At 24.7% G+C, this 16995-nt stretch overlaps 2 protein-coding genes and 1 long non-coding RNA gene across 4 annotated transcripts; 1 reads left to right on the top strand and 2 right to left on the bottom strand.

The window, feature by feature from the left end:
• Nucleotides 1-4440: 4440 nt before the first annotated feature.
• Nucleotides 4441-5750, bottom strand: LOC122718429. The gene is made up of 3 exons (XR_006347381.1): nucleotides 5693-5750; nucleotides 4946-5257; nucleotides 4441-4666 (listed from the first exon to the last, which is right to left on the bottom strand). It is a non-coding gene; the product is annotated as an uncharacterized LOC122718429 (long non-coding RNA).
• Nucleotides 5751-11936: 6186 nt separating this feature from the next.
• On the top strand, nucleotides 11937-12831 carry LOC122718423 (28S ribosomal protein S17, mitochondrial). The gene is made up of 4 exons (XM_043943439.1): nucleotides 11937-12096; nucleotides 12164-12280; nucleotides 12357-12433; nucleotides 12568-12831. Exons 1-4 carry the CDS (start codon nucleotides 11971-11973, stop codon nucleotides 12740-12742), a joined length of 495 nt encoding a protein of 164 aa, XP_043799374.1. The 5' UTR covers nucleotides 11937-11970; the 3' UTR covers nucleotides 12743-12831.
• Nucleotides 12832-13075: 244 nt separating this feature from the next.
• LOC122718405 (RNA polymerase II subunit A C-terminal domain phosphatase) lies at nucleotides 13076-16806 on the bottom strand. 2 transcript variants are annotated; one of them, XM_043943418.1, is made up of 8 exons: nucleotides 16758-16806; nucleotides 16169-16434; nucleotides 15699-16002; nucleotides 15340-15584; nucleotides 14529-15276; nucleotides 14287-14454; nucleotides 13868-14144; nucleotides 13076-13535 (listed from the first exon to the last, which is right to left on the bottom strand). In XM_043943418.1, the coding sequence occupies exons 2-8, from the start codon at nucleotides 16393-16395 to the stop codon at nucleotides 13261-13263; spliced, it is 2244 nt and encodes a 747-aa protein (XP_043799353.1). In that variant the 5' UTR covers nucleotides 16396-16434; nucleotides 16758-16806; the 3' UTR covers nucleotides 13076-13260. The 2 variants fall into 2 exon arrangements, with proteins under 2 accessions (XP_043799353.1, XP_043799352.1); XM_043943417.1 differs by lacking the exon at nucleotides 16758-16806 and having other exon boundaries at nucleotides 16169-16531.
• Between the last annotated feature and the right edge of the window lie 189 nt (nucleotides 16807-16995).

The raw sequence follows: 16995 nt of genomic DNA on the forward strand, positions 1-16995 counted from the left end.
AAAAAAAAAAAAAAAAAAAAAAAAAAACGCTACGAGAGATAAATCCGAAAAAACGTGGGAAAAATTATTCGATCCTTGAGGCGTCAAAGGCACGCTTTCCATCGCGATACGATAGCAAAAAGAAAAAGGAAAAATTACGTGCATGCCGCATACGCGAACATTCGACACGTTTGTGTAAATCAATGGTTTGTAAAGCGACGGATAAATAACGCGTCGATCGATCATTAAGAAAGCAAATGAAACCGCAGAATCCATCCTCCTGGCCACAAACCCCATCCCGTTCAATACGATTCCCGGGAGAATCCCGTTGACTAGAATAAAATTGACGTCGAGGGAATTATGTAATCAGAATTTTTTGTCAAAAGAGCACAAGCTACGCGAGAAAGCTGCTCGGAGCTGTTCGTGATTAGGGTAGAATAAATAAAGAAGGAAAGCGGCGAAAGCGAGGGAAGAAGAGAGTGAAGGAAGAGGGGAGGGTGGAGAGATAGAAGCTTTTCGAACTCTTAATTCGCCTGCGGCCGGCCCCTTCCTCGACAACCCCTCCCGATCCTCCGCACATCATCATCGAAGTGGGGTTGAAGGTGTACGGCCCTGGTCCCACGTCTATGGTAACCATGGAAACAGACGCGTAGTCGACGTCGACGTCGCCGTGTGGTCGTCGTCCTTGCGTACGTACGAACACGGCCGCGCTTCCACCCTGTACACGCACGCACAGGGCCACGCACGTTCGGCTACGTGTGTACGGATACGCGTTTTTCGAAATCGTGGTTGAGAATATACGAGGCGTGCGATACGTGCGCCGTGCAAAAGCACGTCCGCAAATGACATTTGCGCGTGGTTGAGAAATACACGAGTTACGGTAGACGACGACGGTGAAACAAAACACGGCAGAAAGAAACGAAAAGTGGAATCAACGAAGGCACGTCTTCTGGATACGAGTACATCTTAAGTTGCCGGATGCGAGCAACCTTTGTGCACCGGTTAAACATTTTGTGCGCTCGTTACTCGTCGTGCGTGTACGATACACGTAGAAACGATCTTGGAATTATAATCATGGACGTAACTGGTTGCTACAACAGTTCATAAAAACGGAACAGCGAAAAGGATCGTAATGAAACGTATTCCTGAACGTTAACTATATCTCGTCCTATGGGGAAAATGTTTCGAAAGAAATCATTCTTTGTATCGCAAATAGTAAGATTTCAAGATTATATATAATAATATATAAATTTATAAATTTGAAAAATCGTCCAACACAATCGTGTTAGTTCTTTAAATATAATCTTTAAAAATCTTGCGTAATTTGCATGCATTTTGAAACACTATATAATTTTATTTTATTTAATTTTAATAAACATCAAAGTAATTTAATCCGAACCTAATTTGTATTATAATTTCTACCTATAACATGGATTCGCATAACATGATAGAAAAATTGTGACGACGTAATATGGTATATAACATTTTCACGATGTATATCAAAAACAAACTATAATAGCATGCTTATAATTGGTGAACAAATTATGAAAATCAATACGAAATATATTCTACGTCGAATGGAATTTAATTATGAATAATTCTGGCAATAAATATCAATAAAAGATTGTTTCTTTCATTTCGCGTAAAATGGATAACAAAATATTTTCAATTTTGATATTAACTTTGAAAAGAAATTAAAAATATTTTATCCTTAAATTTTTAATATTTATTTTGCATATTTTGCAAATATATGTTTTCATTTGCATTATATTTGTGTAATGTAAATGATTCGTATAATGCAGAACGTATTCCCCATGTTATAGGAAGATTTATCGTACTATATACCTACTTATAAGAAAAATTAAAGATTCCTACATATAAACTCTATCTAAATAAAGATTTGAATATTATAGATAATCAGAGAATATTAAAATATTAGTTTTCTATTTTGATTCCATAATAATTTTTGAAGTAAATGAAAAAACGAAGGATTAGTAAAATTGTATAAAATATAATTATAAAATAATAAAATATAATTACCTGTTTTTCATTATCCTTATAGCTTTTTTTAGCTACATCAAGTGAACAGGAACATACATACTTCCACAATCTCAGTGGAAGAAATTTGGGCATTAATTATTCGCGAAACTAATTGAATTTTTTAAAATAAATTCATTACAAATTATTATTTCCGTTTATGTAAAAGCTACAATTAATTGAAAGTAAATAATTTAATAACGAATGATATAAATTTTAATAAATTTTAAAAAATTTTAATAAATTTTAAAAAATTTTAATGAATTTAAAAAAATTTTAATGAATTTCAAAAAATTTTAATATTACTTGAAAAAAATTATAACAAACTATTACGCGATATAAAAACGCGATATTTTATAATTCGCAACACTAAAACCGAATCTTATTTTAATACAATATTAATTTAAACGATAACATTTTAACATTTCATAATACTAATAAACAACCGCAAAATTATTTCGTAACTCTAATAAAAATCGTTATTAATCAATCATAATACTAATAAATATGAAAAAAAATTTGCCCATAATGACTGGATATATTGGACCGATATATACATCGGCCAAAAAATACAAATATTATTACTATTACTACTATTACTAAAACGAGCACAGTGATAAAGTAGTAACAAAAATGACTTCTCATCCTTGGATCGAAAGAAAATCCAAATGATGAGAAGCCATTGGTAGTTGCCCTCTTCTATGGCAATTTGCCGGGCCTCTTCGGCTTATAGCCTTTTCTTTCTTCGGGCGCAATGCCCGCTGAAACTTAAATCTAGGCTCGAGATTTCCTAATTAATGAAAAAAAAAAAAAAATCGCAGAAGCTTTGCACATAAACGATTAACGATCGTATCGTTTTTCTGATCGTTCCTCTGATCTACGCCTACAAAATCTCGAGCACAACGTTCGTTTCGAGATCAAGATTCACGAGCACGATCGCGGAATTTGAAAAATCGATGCCAGAAATGAGAGATTTTTTTACTCTTGTTAGCTTGTTACCATCGATTCTTCAAATTGCATTTCCTGAAACAGATTGTCACGCGAAAACGCGCCTACCCGACCAGAGACTGTGACAACCTGCCCGGCCCTACCTACTTATAATTAACAGGCACACCAGAAGTATACTACCTATCCTACCTAGCCCTATATTTTAAAAATGGCAAAACAGGCACACCAACACACTCATTCCACGATTCTCACGCATAATACCCGGGCGCAAAAGCCTACACTAGGGAAAACGTCCCGGGACGCCTCCGACACCCGAGCTTGGCACACTACTCGCATACTCTAACTTTACGTACCTTTTTCCTGAAATCGACTGACGATAGCTAGCGACCATTGCGTAAAAGTATGCATGCGGTATCATAATTTTATATATATATATATATATATATATGTAATTGAAAAAACATGTTTGATTTCTGAAGAAATTATTAGACTTATTTCATTATTAAATTTAATTTCATACCATTATTTAGTATGATCAATAATATTATTATTTGTAATCCACAGTATTTAATAGCAAATGTAATTATAAATTATATAATTAATTGTGGATGAATAAATATATGAAATATACGATGCATTTCCACAGCCTAATACATACACACACACAATATGGAAAATACATCGCGCACGATACACTAACAAATCGTCAGTCGCTGAGAAATTATTGTAAACTTAAACTATGATCATCATACCCATCACCTTTCCCTCACTCAAGTAGCATCTGAGCACGTGAGTGAAGTCTTGGCAATAGACATGGAAAGGATTAAACCTGAAAATCCTGAGCTAAAAAAATATTAGCATATTTATTCTTTTTTCTAACGAATTAATTCTTTGATTTCTTATTATTTTATTTTAAATTTTATCTCTCTCTTTAATGAAGTAATTTAATCAAGTATATATTAAAGTATATACTAAAGTTTTAATCAATAATGACAAATATTGATTAAAGAATGAAATATTTATTTACTAAGAGAAAAATATTAATACTCTAAGCAAAATATTAATAGAAATAACTTCAGGCGATCGTTTCATCAAAACATATTTTCGAAAACATGAAAATAATGTTCAAAACTTATTGCTTTGATTCCAAATCTGCCTGTCGCGAAATATCTTCTTGTACATTTTGTGTAAAATTTTATATATTTGATACGAATAAAATAAAACTTTATTAACTCTATATTTCAAAGAAATATAAGAAATTTCATTTATGATATTAACAAATTATCATTTATCCATATGCATTCATGTGAATACATTTTAATTTTAGAATTTTCTAATTTTAGATATTAATTTTATTCACAAGAAACTATATGTACAATATTTATACATTATTAGAAAATTTCTGAATTTAATAATATTCTAAAACGCGATGTACAAGAAGATCTAACCTGAACTAATAAATAAAACATAAAAAAATAATGCTACTACTCACAAGTATAATAAATACTCATGATCACTGTGCTCGTACAAAATTCTACGTATACAACCAATCACTCGTGTCGATTCGGACCTTTCATCCTACGACATGATTGAGTGACCAGAGGAACAAAAATACATGCGACTCACCATAAGATGCGAAGAATACCATTAATAGCTGATTCAGAAGAAATCTTCAGCAATATTAGAAGAACGTGGAAGAAATCTGTAATAAAACGTAAAATATAATTTAAAATAGAGTCTTGATTATTTGAAAATATTGAAATATGAAACCTTATTAAATTTACAATATAATAATACAATATATGAATTGAAATTTTAATGATCTCTAATAATAATGAAAATTAAAATTCTTTAAAAACTTAAAATTGGAAATTTTAATATAATTTTATTTCAATGAAGGAATAATAAAAATTTAATTTTTTCGATTGTCTTATAACAAAGATTAAAATAAATTAAAGAAAAATATTACAAAAATAATTACCTCTTCATGTGGATGATTGTTTTATCTTCTTGATAGAAATACATATATAATTCTAATATATCGAAAATGAATATTTAAAAAAAAATACAAAAAAAGGATTATTATTGCATAAAATTATTATATAAATTATAATTATAATCGATGAAAAAACAATGATTCTAATATCGCGAAAAATTTATTATAATTAGAACTAAGTGTTTTAAGAAATACGAAGATTATTACGAAACAAACACTGACTCTACTGATTGCATTATGCACAGTCACAAATAGTTTTCAACACTAAATCCCAGAAAAATTCTTCACGATCAGCACCTTTAATAGAAAATAAAATATCAAATTAATAAATATAATAGTAATTTTTTTTTAAAAATATTGTATTTATTATTTGAAAAATTTTAAATAATAAACAATTATTCCTATTAATTTTTAAACTTTAAAAAAAATAAAGATTAATATTCTAATACTATTCTAATACTAAAGATTAATATTCTAATACTGTATAGAATAAAAGTTAAAATTTTATTTATTATAAGCTTGAAAATCTAAGGATTAAATATTTAATAATTTTATTTCGATAAAAGAATGAAAAGAATAAATTTTATTTTTTTTAGAAATATAAGCTACCTAAATTTAAATCTAAACCTAACCTTAAAATAGATAAATAAAGAAAAAAATAATAATTTACTTTCTAAATTATATAATAATATATGAATTAATTATAATAATAAAGAAATATTAATTATATACCATAATTTATCAACAAATCACTATAAAATAAAGAATCACTATGAAATAAATAATGCGCAAATCACACAATTTAAGGAAACGTCTAAACACCACTAATATCGATAATAGACTGACATCTCGATACCAGTTTCGATTATCGAATTAATTAGAGAGGGGATAAGTAGTTCGACAACAAATCGAATGTGTATGGGCACGAATCAATTTCTTGCTCGTTCTAACAAATGTTTATATCCTCAGGCATACGATAAGAGAGAGATAAATATATAATAATAGTCCAAATAGACGTATTTAAAAGAAGAAAATATATTACTGAAATAATGTAATTTGTATAATATTTTTAAAAAATGAGGCATCTAAATAATTATTATCGGTAGATTCACATATTCGATAGAACGATATCTCGCGCTATAATTTCGATTATCGAATCATAATTAGAAAGAAGATACGCTCTATGGAAGAGGTAATTTGACATCAAATCGAACATAAGTGAATATAAATACTCAATTTTTTAGAATGCTCCTATTATAAAAAATATTTATTCTTGATAACATGTACAAAAAAGAAAGAAATATATAAAGAAATAATACAAATAATACTTAGAAAAAAAAATATATTTGAATTAATATAATTTTATAAAAAAAAATTGATTCTTTGATTCTAATGAATTAATTACTGTATACATTTGTTATACAAGAATATGAAGACGAACAAAAAGACAACAGAAATTTATTTTAAATATATCTTTGTGAAAAAAATATATTTTACAGGAAATATTTTTGCAGGAAAATTATTAGCTATGTAAGCTATAATATAATATAAGCTTTGTAATATATACATACTTCCTTCGAAATTATCTGAATATATATAGATAAATGAAAATCAAAATTATAAAATAAAGATATAAAATTAAAATTATATTAAAATAAAGTAATAATTGAACTGAAATCTTGACTCAGAAGTTTATAATATAAGGTACCAATAACCTAACAATCAAATAGATCAAAGGAAAAAACACAAAAATCTCAAAAAATTAATTTTATTATTATAATTGATTATTAAATAAATGAAGTTAACATAATAATTTATAAATTCAATAATAAAATAGTAATAGAATTACTTACTATATATATCGAAGTCACAAAAGACAAGCCGCCATTCTGCCAGGATGATTTTTGACTAACTGACGCCATGTGTTACAAATTTACCTAAGAACTTTCTGATTGGCTGAAACAGAATGGTTCTTTATTTATTTAAATCGCGCTAAATTCAAAATATTTTATATAACATACTTGGAAGCAATTAATCATTTCTATAAATTACTTCTCTGAAAACAACTTTAATTTGATATTTGACTACATACATTAATCTCTTTATTTATATATTTAATTAACAAATGAATTTACTTAAATTATTAAAATAATATTTAATTTATTTGTCAACTGAAAGTTTGAAGAAAAAGAAATAATAAAGAGATTTTTGAATATATATTTTTGATTTTCATGTAAATCATTTTCAGAAAATGTAACTTATACTGATTGACTCTCAAAATTTTCAAATTTTTAATTTTTATAAAATCAAAAGCCTAATATCTATCAATATAAAATATAATATAATATAATATAATATAATAATTTAATAATATATATAATAATAATATAATAATTTAATAAATTATTAAAATTAATTTAATATAAAAATTGATTATAAAAAATAATTAATAAAATTATATAATAATAAATTTAAAAAAACTGGAACGTAATAAAAGAATTTAAATAAAAATTAATAAAATTTACAAAGATGATAATATAAAAAAGAAAATTAAGATAATATATAAATAATATATAATATTTCTAATAATTATAATATTTTTAATCAAACATTATAATTTAAAAAACAATTACAAAATCTTATCATAAAGATTCTATAATTGATTATGCAAATTTGTAAAAAATATAATAAGAATAAATTAATTTAAAAATAAAAAATTCGAAAAGACTAAAATATAGAAAAAAAAATTATAAAAATATAATACGAGAATAATGTGACAATTATGAACTCAAAACTAAATAACATAAAAATATATTGAATGATAAACCTATTCTTTGTATTTCTTCTATATTATGTTTGTCATGCTATTTCAAATGAATCCTTTTATAAAATTCTAGAAATATATTATTAAAAAACAACTTTTAAAATAATATTATATTATTTTGAGATAGATATTATTAAGGAAATAGTTGAAAACTGGAATAATAATCTTAGAAATATTCACAATTAATCGGATAATCGGTACAATTTTAATAAAAATAATTGATAAACATTTTTACTAAAATGAATGATAATCACTGATCACAGAAAAGATTTCGTCACGATAAATTGAATAGATCTTTCTCATATTTAAATATTTTTCTAAAAATAAAAAAAACTAATACATCATGTAATCACATATATCACAATCCTTATTAATTTGATTATTAATTGATTGATTTATACGAATCGTGAGCAAATTGGCAGAAATTTGAGAAAATAAGAAATTAATAAGATAAAAAAATATTTATCGTGAAATCGCAAATCACATTATATGTCAAAATATAAAAAAAATTTCTCGAGAGACAAAAATGAATTGGAATAATAATATTATATTCTTTATTCTTATTCTTTCTTAGCAATTATTCTTTCAAAATCCAGAATCGAAGAAAATTAAATTATAGCCCATTTATGATCTAAGAAAAAATATTATGGAAAAACAATTAGAGGATAATAAATATTTGTTATCAAGAGAATATCAATTGAAGTGTATATGCCAATGTGATTAACATTAAAATTTTTATTATATCATTTCCATCCACAAAATCTTTTACGGTTGATCCTCTTTCTTCACAATTTTGACTAAAATATTCATACATCTTCGTAAAAATATTTCTCGAATGATAATGATTTTTCCTCACAATGAAATAAATAGACAATGATAAAGAATCAAGAATGTAAAAGCAAAGAGTGAATGTGATGTGTTTTCGTAAAATGATCACGTTAAAATGTATTCATCTAGTAGTCGGTAAAATGAAAAGCGGACGTTTGAAATACTCAACTGCCTCAAGTTCGACGAGTCACCTATAAAACTAAATTGCACTTGCCTGACTCGGTCGAGCTAGGAATTTTTCACCGAGTAACATCTGCCCACATTTGTATCCTTCGACAATACTTCGTCCTTACTCTATACGGCATAGACAAACCTTTGTAGATCGGAAATAACCCCGGGAGGATCTCTGGGAGGACATTGACAGAAAAAGGCTAAGCGACGATATCTCCTTTCAAGGATCAAGAATAAGGTCTGAAAGAGAATCAACGAGGAAGAGTGAAGAAAAGGAATTCCTTCGGTTTTGTCAAAAGACTCCTCTTTCCTTTTACCAATGTTTTCAACCTTTCGCTAACTTTCAAACTTACTGGCTTTCTCTCTGTATCATATCTGCTTCTTTCTATCCTCTGTCTTGATTCGCGAAATACACGCAAGTGAAAATTTATTGTAGTGAAAAATATATAATTATTAAATTAGCATTTTATAAATTCATAATAACTTAATAATTATTAACTTATTTATTAAGAATAAAACTTCTTTACTTCTTTACCTTGATTAATGTAATTTACAAGGAATTTTTTTCGTAAATAATGTGTTATTTAAAAAATGTTATTTAATGTAAAAATATAATATTGCGCCATAGAATACTTGATATATTGATCTAATTTCCTAAAATCGGTCTATCAATCAATAGTTGTTTTATTATTTCTGATTGGTCATTTATATTAAATGAGCTTAATTCAATTATTATTATTATTATTATATTATTGTTGTAATTAATTATATTATATTACAATTCTTTTTATATAAAATGAAACTTTTTACCTCTACACTAAAAAAAAAATGAACTGTCTTGATTGTTATACTCGATCATTATCGAGTTCGATATATCAATTCGATATATATCGAAAAGTTACTATCGATGCGCCACTCGATCGAGCATTAGACCGCGAATTTTATTTAAATAAATTTTTATTTTAGAAACATATTTTTTCATTATAATTTTTAAACAATTTTTTCTAATATTAATTATTTAATTACATAAAATTCTAAATATTTATATATAAAAATATATCATTATAAGTAAATTATTATATATTACGAACATCATGTATCTATAAATATTTTCAGTTTTAAATGTGTCACAAAATACAATTTTTTTTTAAATAAAATCTTATTTATTTAAATATTTTTTCAAAATTTTTAAAATACTAATTTAAAGAAAGTCTTATATTGTTGTTGCAAAAAAGTATTTTTCTGATTTCATTTTTTTGAATCATATATAATTTCATAAAAAAGAAAAAAATAAGAAAAATACTTCAGAAGTTTCTATAATATCTCATGAACATAGATAGAAAGAACACATAAAGTTTCTGCGATAAATGCTTGATACGCATTGTCGACCAAAGAAATACAGAGAAAGATTTTTGTCCATGTGTTCGCTTTATTTTATTTCGGGTCTCCAATCTAGAAAATGGATAATGTTGAAGAAAAGTTTTCGATTTATACGAATTATGCATTAGACTAACGTAGTCAGTCTTTTAGAAATTAATGCACCGCAATAACTGAACGATGCACTTCGATGCATTGAATTTCGTATCAAAAAGCTATTATGTATACTAAAAATAAATTTCAGGAAGCAGTAATTATGTTCAAGAGACAGGAGAAAAGATAGTGAAAAGAAACTTTATACATAGATAAAACTATCAGTTAGATGAATCAGAAAAATAGTATAATGATATTTCCATGATATTTTGTTTCATGTACATCAATATCATTAAATCTTATGGTGATCATCTACATTCTATGAAATCTCTTTATGTTCTCCTAATGAAAGAGAACTCTATTATTCAAAATTATCACGTCAAAAATAAAAAAGTATTCAGAAATTTTTTTAAAAAAATAGAATTCAAAATTGAAATATTGTCGCTCTGAATATATATATATAATTTAATGCATTTTTGATGATGATATATAAAATTAAAAATACAAGAAATATATATACAATATATAAATTATTTTGATTGCAGTATTATGATGATTTGATTGCAGTACTATATGAAGATGCCAAAGTTTCAAAATGGGATATCTAAAAAAGTAGATAGAGATTGTATTTTTTTTTTTAGAATTCATAAATCAGAGAACAATTATAAATATATTATTTTTTATTCTTCATCATTCACCTTTTGTGAAAAATATCTCTCTATAAATTCATATGAAAAATTATATACACAGAAATATTATAAATACGTTATTGGCGAAAAGAATATTAAATTTAAATATTAAAATATTATATACTTTAATATTAATATGTTAAATTTCTTTCATTTTAATATTTTAGGCTTAAAAAAATTTTTAATTATGCACTATACTTACATATATTTCCATAATATTTTTAATTTGCTCATTATATTTTTAATTAATTTTTGTGAAACACTTTTTTTTGGAATACATCAAATCACAGAATAATTCTACACAAATTGATTAAAAAAAAATATCAAGTATTATAAGTAATTACAACAATGATATCAAATTTCAAAAAAAAAAAATAAAAAATAAATAAAAAATCAATTAAATAATATAATAAAATAAAATGCAATATGTTCATCTTCTTATGTATTCTTTTCTCGTTCGAATTATATTCAGTAGCTACGATGTTATTAATTAAGGAAGCGCGTAATTGAGTGCACCATTATCGAAAACTAGAGTTACGCTGTTAGTAGTTGGAGATTAATTATTATTAAAGCTCATGGACCCCTAGAGTATTCTTGGATGCTGATGCTGATAATACTGTCTATCTATTGCTCAAGATATATAAATATTAAATACATTTCTTTTTTTATAAAAAATTTTAAAAATTTTAATTTTAATTTTAACAATATTATAGAACATTATTTTTCAAAACTATAAATTTTTCCTATAAATTTATAATAATTTTAAAAAATATTATATGATACATATAAAGAAAAAAACATTCTGTTATAGATTTAATATATAATAATTTTAAAAAATGATAAAAATATAAATGCGAATTTATTGAAACATAAGAATTAATAAAGTGATTAAAAAAAATACATTCTTATAAATATGTAAATCAATTAGATTATCTTTTCATGAATCATAAAATAATTATTTTATAATTAGTAGAATATATATTACATACACAGTAGAATATATTACATATATTCAAGTATACATAGTGATGGCAAAGAATACTGTACCGAAACAAATTTTTACCTATTTATTGGGGGTATGTGTACCTTCTTCTAAACAAAATGCTGCTAAAATACGAATACGTCGTTTAGAATTAGATGAACATCTTTTAATGGTACGTAAACCTAAAATATTCTCATAAATGCTTAGTTGAGGTTATGTATTCATTTATTATATTTCAGTATTTTAACAAATATGAATTTGTTTATGCTCATGATCCTGAAAAACTTTGTAAAACAGGTGATACAGTTTTAATACAAAATTTACCAAAAAAATTAACACGAATCATCACTCATAAAGTATGTATGTTATAAAAATTAAATTTGGAATATCACAATATTTTATATTTATAATTTCAATTATTATTTACTGTAGGTTGTTGAAGTTATTTATCCTCTAGGTGATATTACAGATCCTATTACTGGTAAAAAGATTGTTGCTGGACAATATAGGTATATTATGTACTCTTTATTTTATATATAATACTATATGTATAATGTAGTATAGATATAGTATGTATTTTTTATTTTTACAATCATTTAAAATGATTTATTTGAAATTATAATTTTATATTTAACATAACTAGGGATCATATAGAAGATGATGCTAAACACTTTGGAGAATTAAAATCCATGTATAAATATAATGAATTACCAAAAAGAGGAAGCATGGAAAATAAACAAGATTTTACAAGTAAAAAGTCATATATGAAATATAGCGATGATCCAAAAGATTTTGATCCATATGCTGTAAATCCATAATATCTCACAAATGTATATTTAAATATTAAATAATAATATACTGATAATAATAATAATATAAATATTATTAAATAATAATATACTGAAAATAACATATTTATTTTATTCAAATTAATATCATTTCTGGAAAAAAAATGTTTAATTTATTAATTTTTCCAAACAAAATTTGTAAATAAAAATTAAACATTTTATGTATTCATTATTTATACATATTAATACATATTAATACAATCAACATTTTTTTACAATTAATAAAATGATTATAAATGATTTAATAGAAATAATATTAACTTTATTTATATTTCTATATTGCATATATTTTAAATTTAATAATTAAATACAAAATAATTCTTTTATATTTTTTTGGTTAAAAACATTGTTTTAAATTTTTTATAAAATTGCAAACTACATGAATCAGAATTCTACAAACATTTTAAAAATTGACAACAATCAATTCAAAATTTACAAATAATATGAAAATTAATTCATAAAAACAAAATAGCCAATTTGTTAATGAATTATTCAGAAAGAAATTCTCTTTCAAGTGCTGCTCCCATTTCATTCCATTCTCGTTCATCTTCATTATCCATTATTTCCAAATCTTCAACTGAATCTTGTGAATTATCACCTAAATCTAAATCATCAGGTAAACTTTCTCCTCTTCTAAAACGTGTTACAGGATCATCATCTTCATCATCTAATGTATCATCTTTGTCACTTGATGAATGATCATCTTCTGAACTTTCATTAGAAAATTTCTTTTTTTTCCTTATTGGTTCATTTATATTGCTTCCTATTAAAAAATTCAAATAATAAAAAAACTTTTTTTTAATAAATAAATTTCTACTTATATATAATAAAATAACATTTAATTTAAAAAAAATTTTTGTACTTTTGATTTGTTCAAAATTTTTTTTATGTCTTACAGTTTGAAAAATATTTATAATCATTAATATATAAATAAAACAAAATAATTTTTAATTTCAGTATTTTTTTGTTATTAATTTTTTAATTAATTTTAAATTATTAATTATTATTATTAAAATATTAATTTAAAATTTAATTTAATATTCTTATATATTAATATTTTAGTTATATAAAATAAAATATATAAATTAAACATACGATCATGATTTGTTGAATCATCAGATTCAGAACTTCTGTGAAAAGTTTTTTTATCACATGCTTCATCATCTAAATCCTCTGTATCAAAAACTGGTGCATCTAATTCTTGATCATCCATATCTTCTTCAACTTCTTTATCCATAATTTCTATTTCTTCTGGTGTGAATGACATTAAAGGATTAATACTATCAGCAAAATTATTTTCTATATTTTTTTCTGGTTCTTCTATACGTTCTGGACTACTACAATGTGGAGGCGGAATTCTAGATGCACGTGCCTGCAAAAATATAATTATTCATTATACATAATTAAAATTAAATTTATAATTTATCATTTTTCTTATTTTCATTAAAATTAATAACTTTTATTATCACATTTTATTATTATATTTTATTATTATTTATTTAATACTTATATACCTTCGTAGTAAGTGGAAATAAACGCTCATCAACATGTTCCCAACGTTCTGCACAAGTCCAAAGCCAATCTGGATTTACAATTTTTATATTTGGATTTTTTTTTGCTGTATTAGCCTTTGCTGTCCCAGGTCTTATAGCAACTAAATGAGTAGTTTTTTCTGATAAATCCTACAATATAATAATACATTAAAATAAAGATATCAGAAAAAAAAGTAAAAAAAAAAAAAAAAAATTAATATTACTTGTGCTACTTCTGCTCCAAATGCTCTGGCAACTTTATAAGCTCGACTTTGATGAAGTTTTTGATGAGTAGGTATTAATCCACTAAAAGTTAAATGTACTCCTTTTAATACTTGAGCTCTTACTCGTGGAATAATGTCTCTTAATGATTTCCGTCCACCTTCTTTTTCTATAGTAGCATAAAATTCAGTATGAATTCTACGAAGAATATCTTCTAAATATAATAAATAATCATCATCATCTTCATCTAAAATATTATTTTCATCAGGATTTTTATCCACATTTTTAATATCTTGTATTGATTCAGATAGTATTAAACTTTCTTTTGTTTCTGATGTTTTATTATCTTTGTTTTCATTATTAGGATTTAGATTGACATTATTTTTGATGTCATCTTTGGTATTTTCATCATTTTTTTCTATAAATTCACATTCATTTTCTTTACTTTCAACAATTTCTTTAATCTCTTTTTTAAAATTATTATCAACTATATTTCTTTCATTTGTTAATTCAGATGCACCATTTTTATCTGTTTCACCTATATTTTCATCAGTGCAAATCTCATTTATATTTTGTAATTCAGGTAAAATTGAAATATCATTTTTTTCTAATCCTGGAGGTGCATGTATATCACCAGTATGACGAAAGAAGTGATAAGGTTTAACTTGAACTAAATTCCCACATCCTTGCCATACATCCTCCCTATCATCTATAATACATACTAAATCATCCCCACATGGAAATAAAGCTCTGTAACAAATTATTTAATAAGATAGAATCTCTTTTCATAAGATAAGCATTTTATAATCATACTTAAGATTAGCTGTTTTTGATGCAGGATCAAAACATTCATCTCTTGAAAGTATTCTATGAGAAAATAAAGTTCCATCTTTATCCAATAATGCTGCTACAGTATGTGCATAGTTTCTTGCTCCAAATGTACATATATGTAATTCATATAAACGACTCATTTCAGAAAGAAAGTGTCGAGTATTAGGCCTTAAACGAGTATGATACCATGGAGAATTTGGTCCATAAAGTTGATAATGATAAACATCCTTAAAAAATATATAAATAATATTTATATTATTAATTTAATTAAGATTAAACTATTAATTAATTTTTAATTATTAATTAATTATTAATTAATATATTATTAATAAAATATTTACCTTCATATTAGGAGGAACATTATCATTTGTTGTATGAACAATTGTTTGATCAAGATCCACAAGTAATGCTAATTTACGGTCATTCAAAAGCCGTTGTTCATCTTCCTTTCCAATCTTTTCAGCCAATTCTGGACATACTTTTAATTCTGGTACACTATGTACCATTGGTACACTAGCTTGTGATATTTTTGTACTTTCATTTTCTTTACCAATTCCTTCAACTCTTAAGTCCACACCACATTCTGCACATAGATCTTTCATTACAGTAGGATGTTTACATCCTTCTAATGTCATTATCACTTGCCTATAATATGAGTTACTTATATATTTAAAGATAAAAATATAAAAATAATTTTATTAAAACGATATCTTTTTAATTGACATTATTTGCATAATAATATATTCAATATTATATCATTACAATATATTAAATATCAAAATATCACATAAATATAAGGTTAAGGATGTACCCAGGTTGAACTACATCTCCCTCTTTTGCTAAAATGTTTGTAACACGGCCAAATCGTGTAGCTCGATATTTTTTCTCAGGTCCTTTGCTATCTTCCGTTCCTGAAGTAACATTTTGATATAAAAGTAACACTCTACCCGCTGAAACCATCGTATCCATTCGAACCCTCCATTTCAATATTTTTCCTGGTTGTCCACCAAACGGAAATGTAACTTCTATCGTCCCCATAATTTTTTAATAATGAACATTCAAATATTAAAATATTATCTACAGTTAAAAAAAATAAATAATAAATATCATTAGATTCTTAACGTTTTTGCGCGGGAGATGAAATAAACACACGCACACACACAATGATGTTCAATTCTTCACGCCAATAAGAATATATACATACACTTATTTTACGTATATTTTATCACATATATAAAAACTGAATTTTTATAATTGAATAGCATATTTTTAATTTATATATATATATAATTTATATATATAAATATACATAAATCTCTCTCTCTCTCTCTCTCTCTCTCTCTCTCTCTCTCTCTCTCTCTCTCTCTCTTTCTCTCTCTTTTAATAGATTTACAACTCACAATTATTATCAGTATATGATAAAATTCTATATAAAAAAAAAAATAATACACATTTAAAATTAATTCATTTAAGTAATCAATTAAATATTCTTAGTATTCTTCTTATTAAAAAAGAAAATGTATTACAAGTTAAAAAATGTTTAATATTACATAATGATAATTTAACATAAAAATTATTAAGTATTAAAATATAGTTACTTTAACTGTATGCAATATAAAATTTCCCTAGTAAGTAAGT

This window comes from Apis laboriosa, unplaced genomic scaffold, assembly GCF_014066325.1.
Source record: "Apis laboriosa isolate Shangri-la unplaced genomic scaffold, ASM1406632v1 scaffold63_cov154, whole genome shotgun sequence".
Taxonomy (NCBI): Eukaryota; Metazoa; Arthropoda; class Insecta; order Hymenoptera; family Apidae; genus Apis; species Apis laboriosa.

Excerpts from the sequence above, each read along its gene's own strand:
- LOC122718405 (XM_043943418.1), bottom strand. The coding sequence starts at position 16,395 with ATGGGGACGATAGAAGTTACATTTCCGTTTGGTGGACAACCAGGAAAA. Across the intron at positions 16,003-16,168 it reads GGAGATGTAGTTCAACCTGG|GCAAGTGATAATGACATTAG; the intron begins GTACATCCTTAA and ends CTCATATTATAG. Across the intron at positions 14,455-14,528 it reads TTGGAGCAGAAGTAGCACAA|GATTTATCAGAAAAAACTAC; the intron begins GTAATATTAATT and ends ATTATATTGTAG.
- LOC122718423 (XM_043943439.1), top strand. The coding sequence starts at position 11,971 with ATGGCAAAGAATACTGTACCGAAACAAATTTTTACCTATTTATTGGGG. Across the intron at positions 12,097-12,163 it reads TAGATGAACATCTTTTAATG|TATTTTAACAAATATGAATT; the intron begins GTACGTAAACCT and ends ATTATATTTCAG. Across the intron at positions 12,281-12,356 it reads CACGAATCATCACTCATAAA|GTTGTTGAAGTTATTTATCC; the intron begins GTATGTATGTTA and ends TATTTACTGTAG.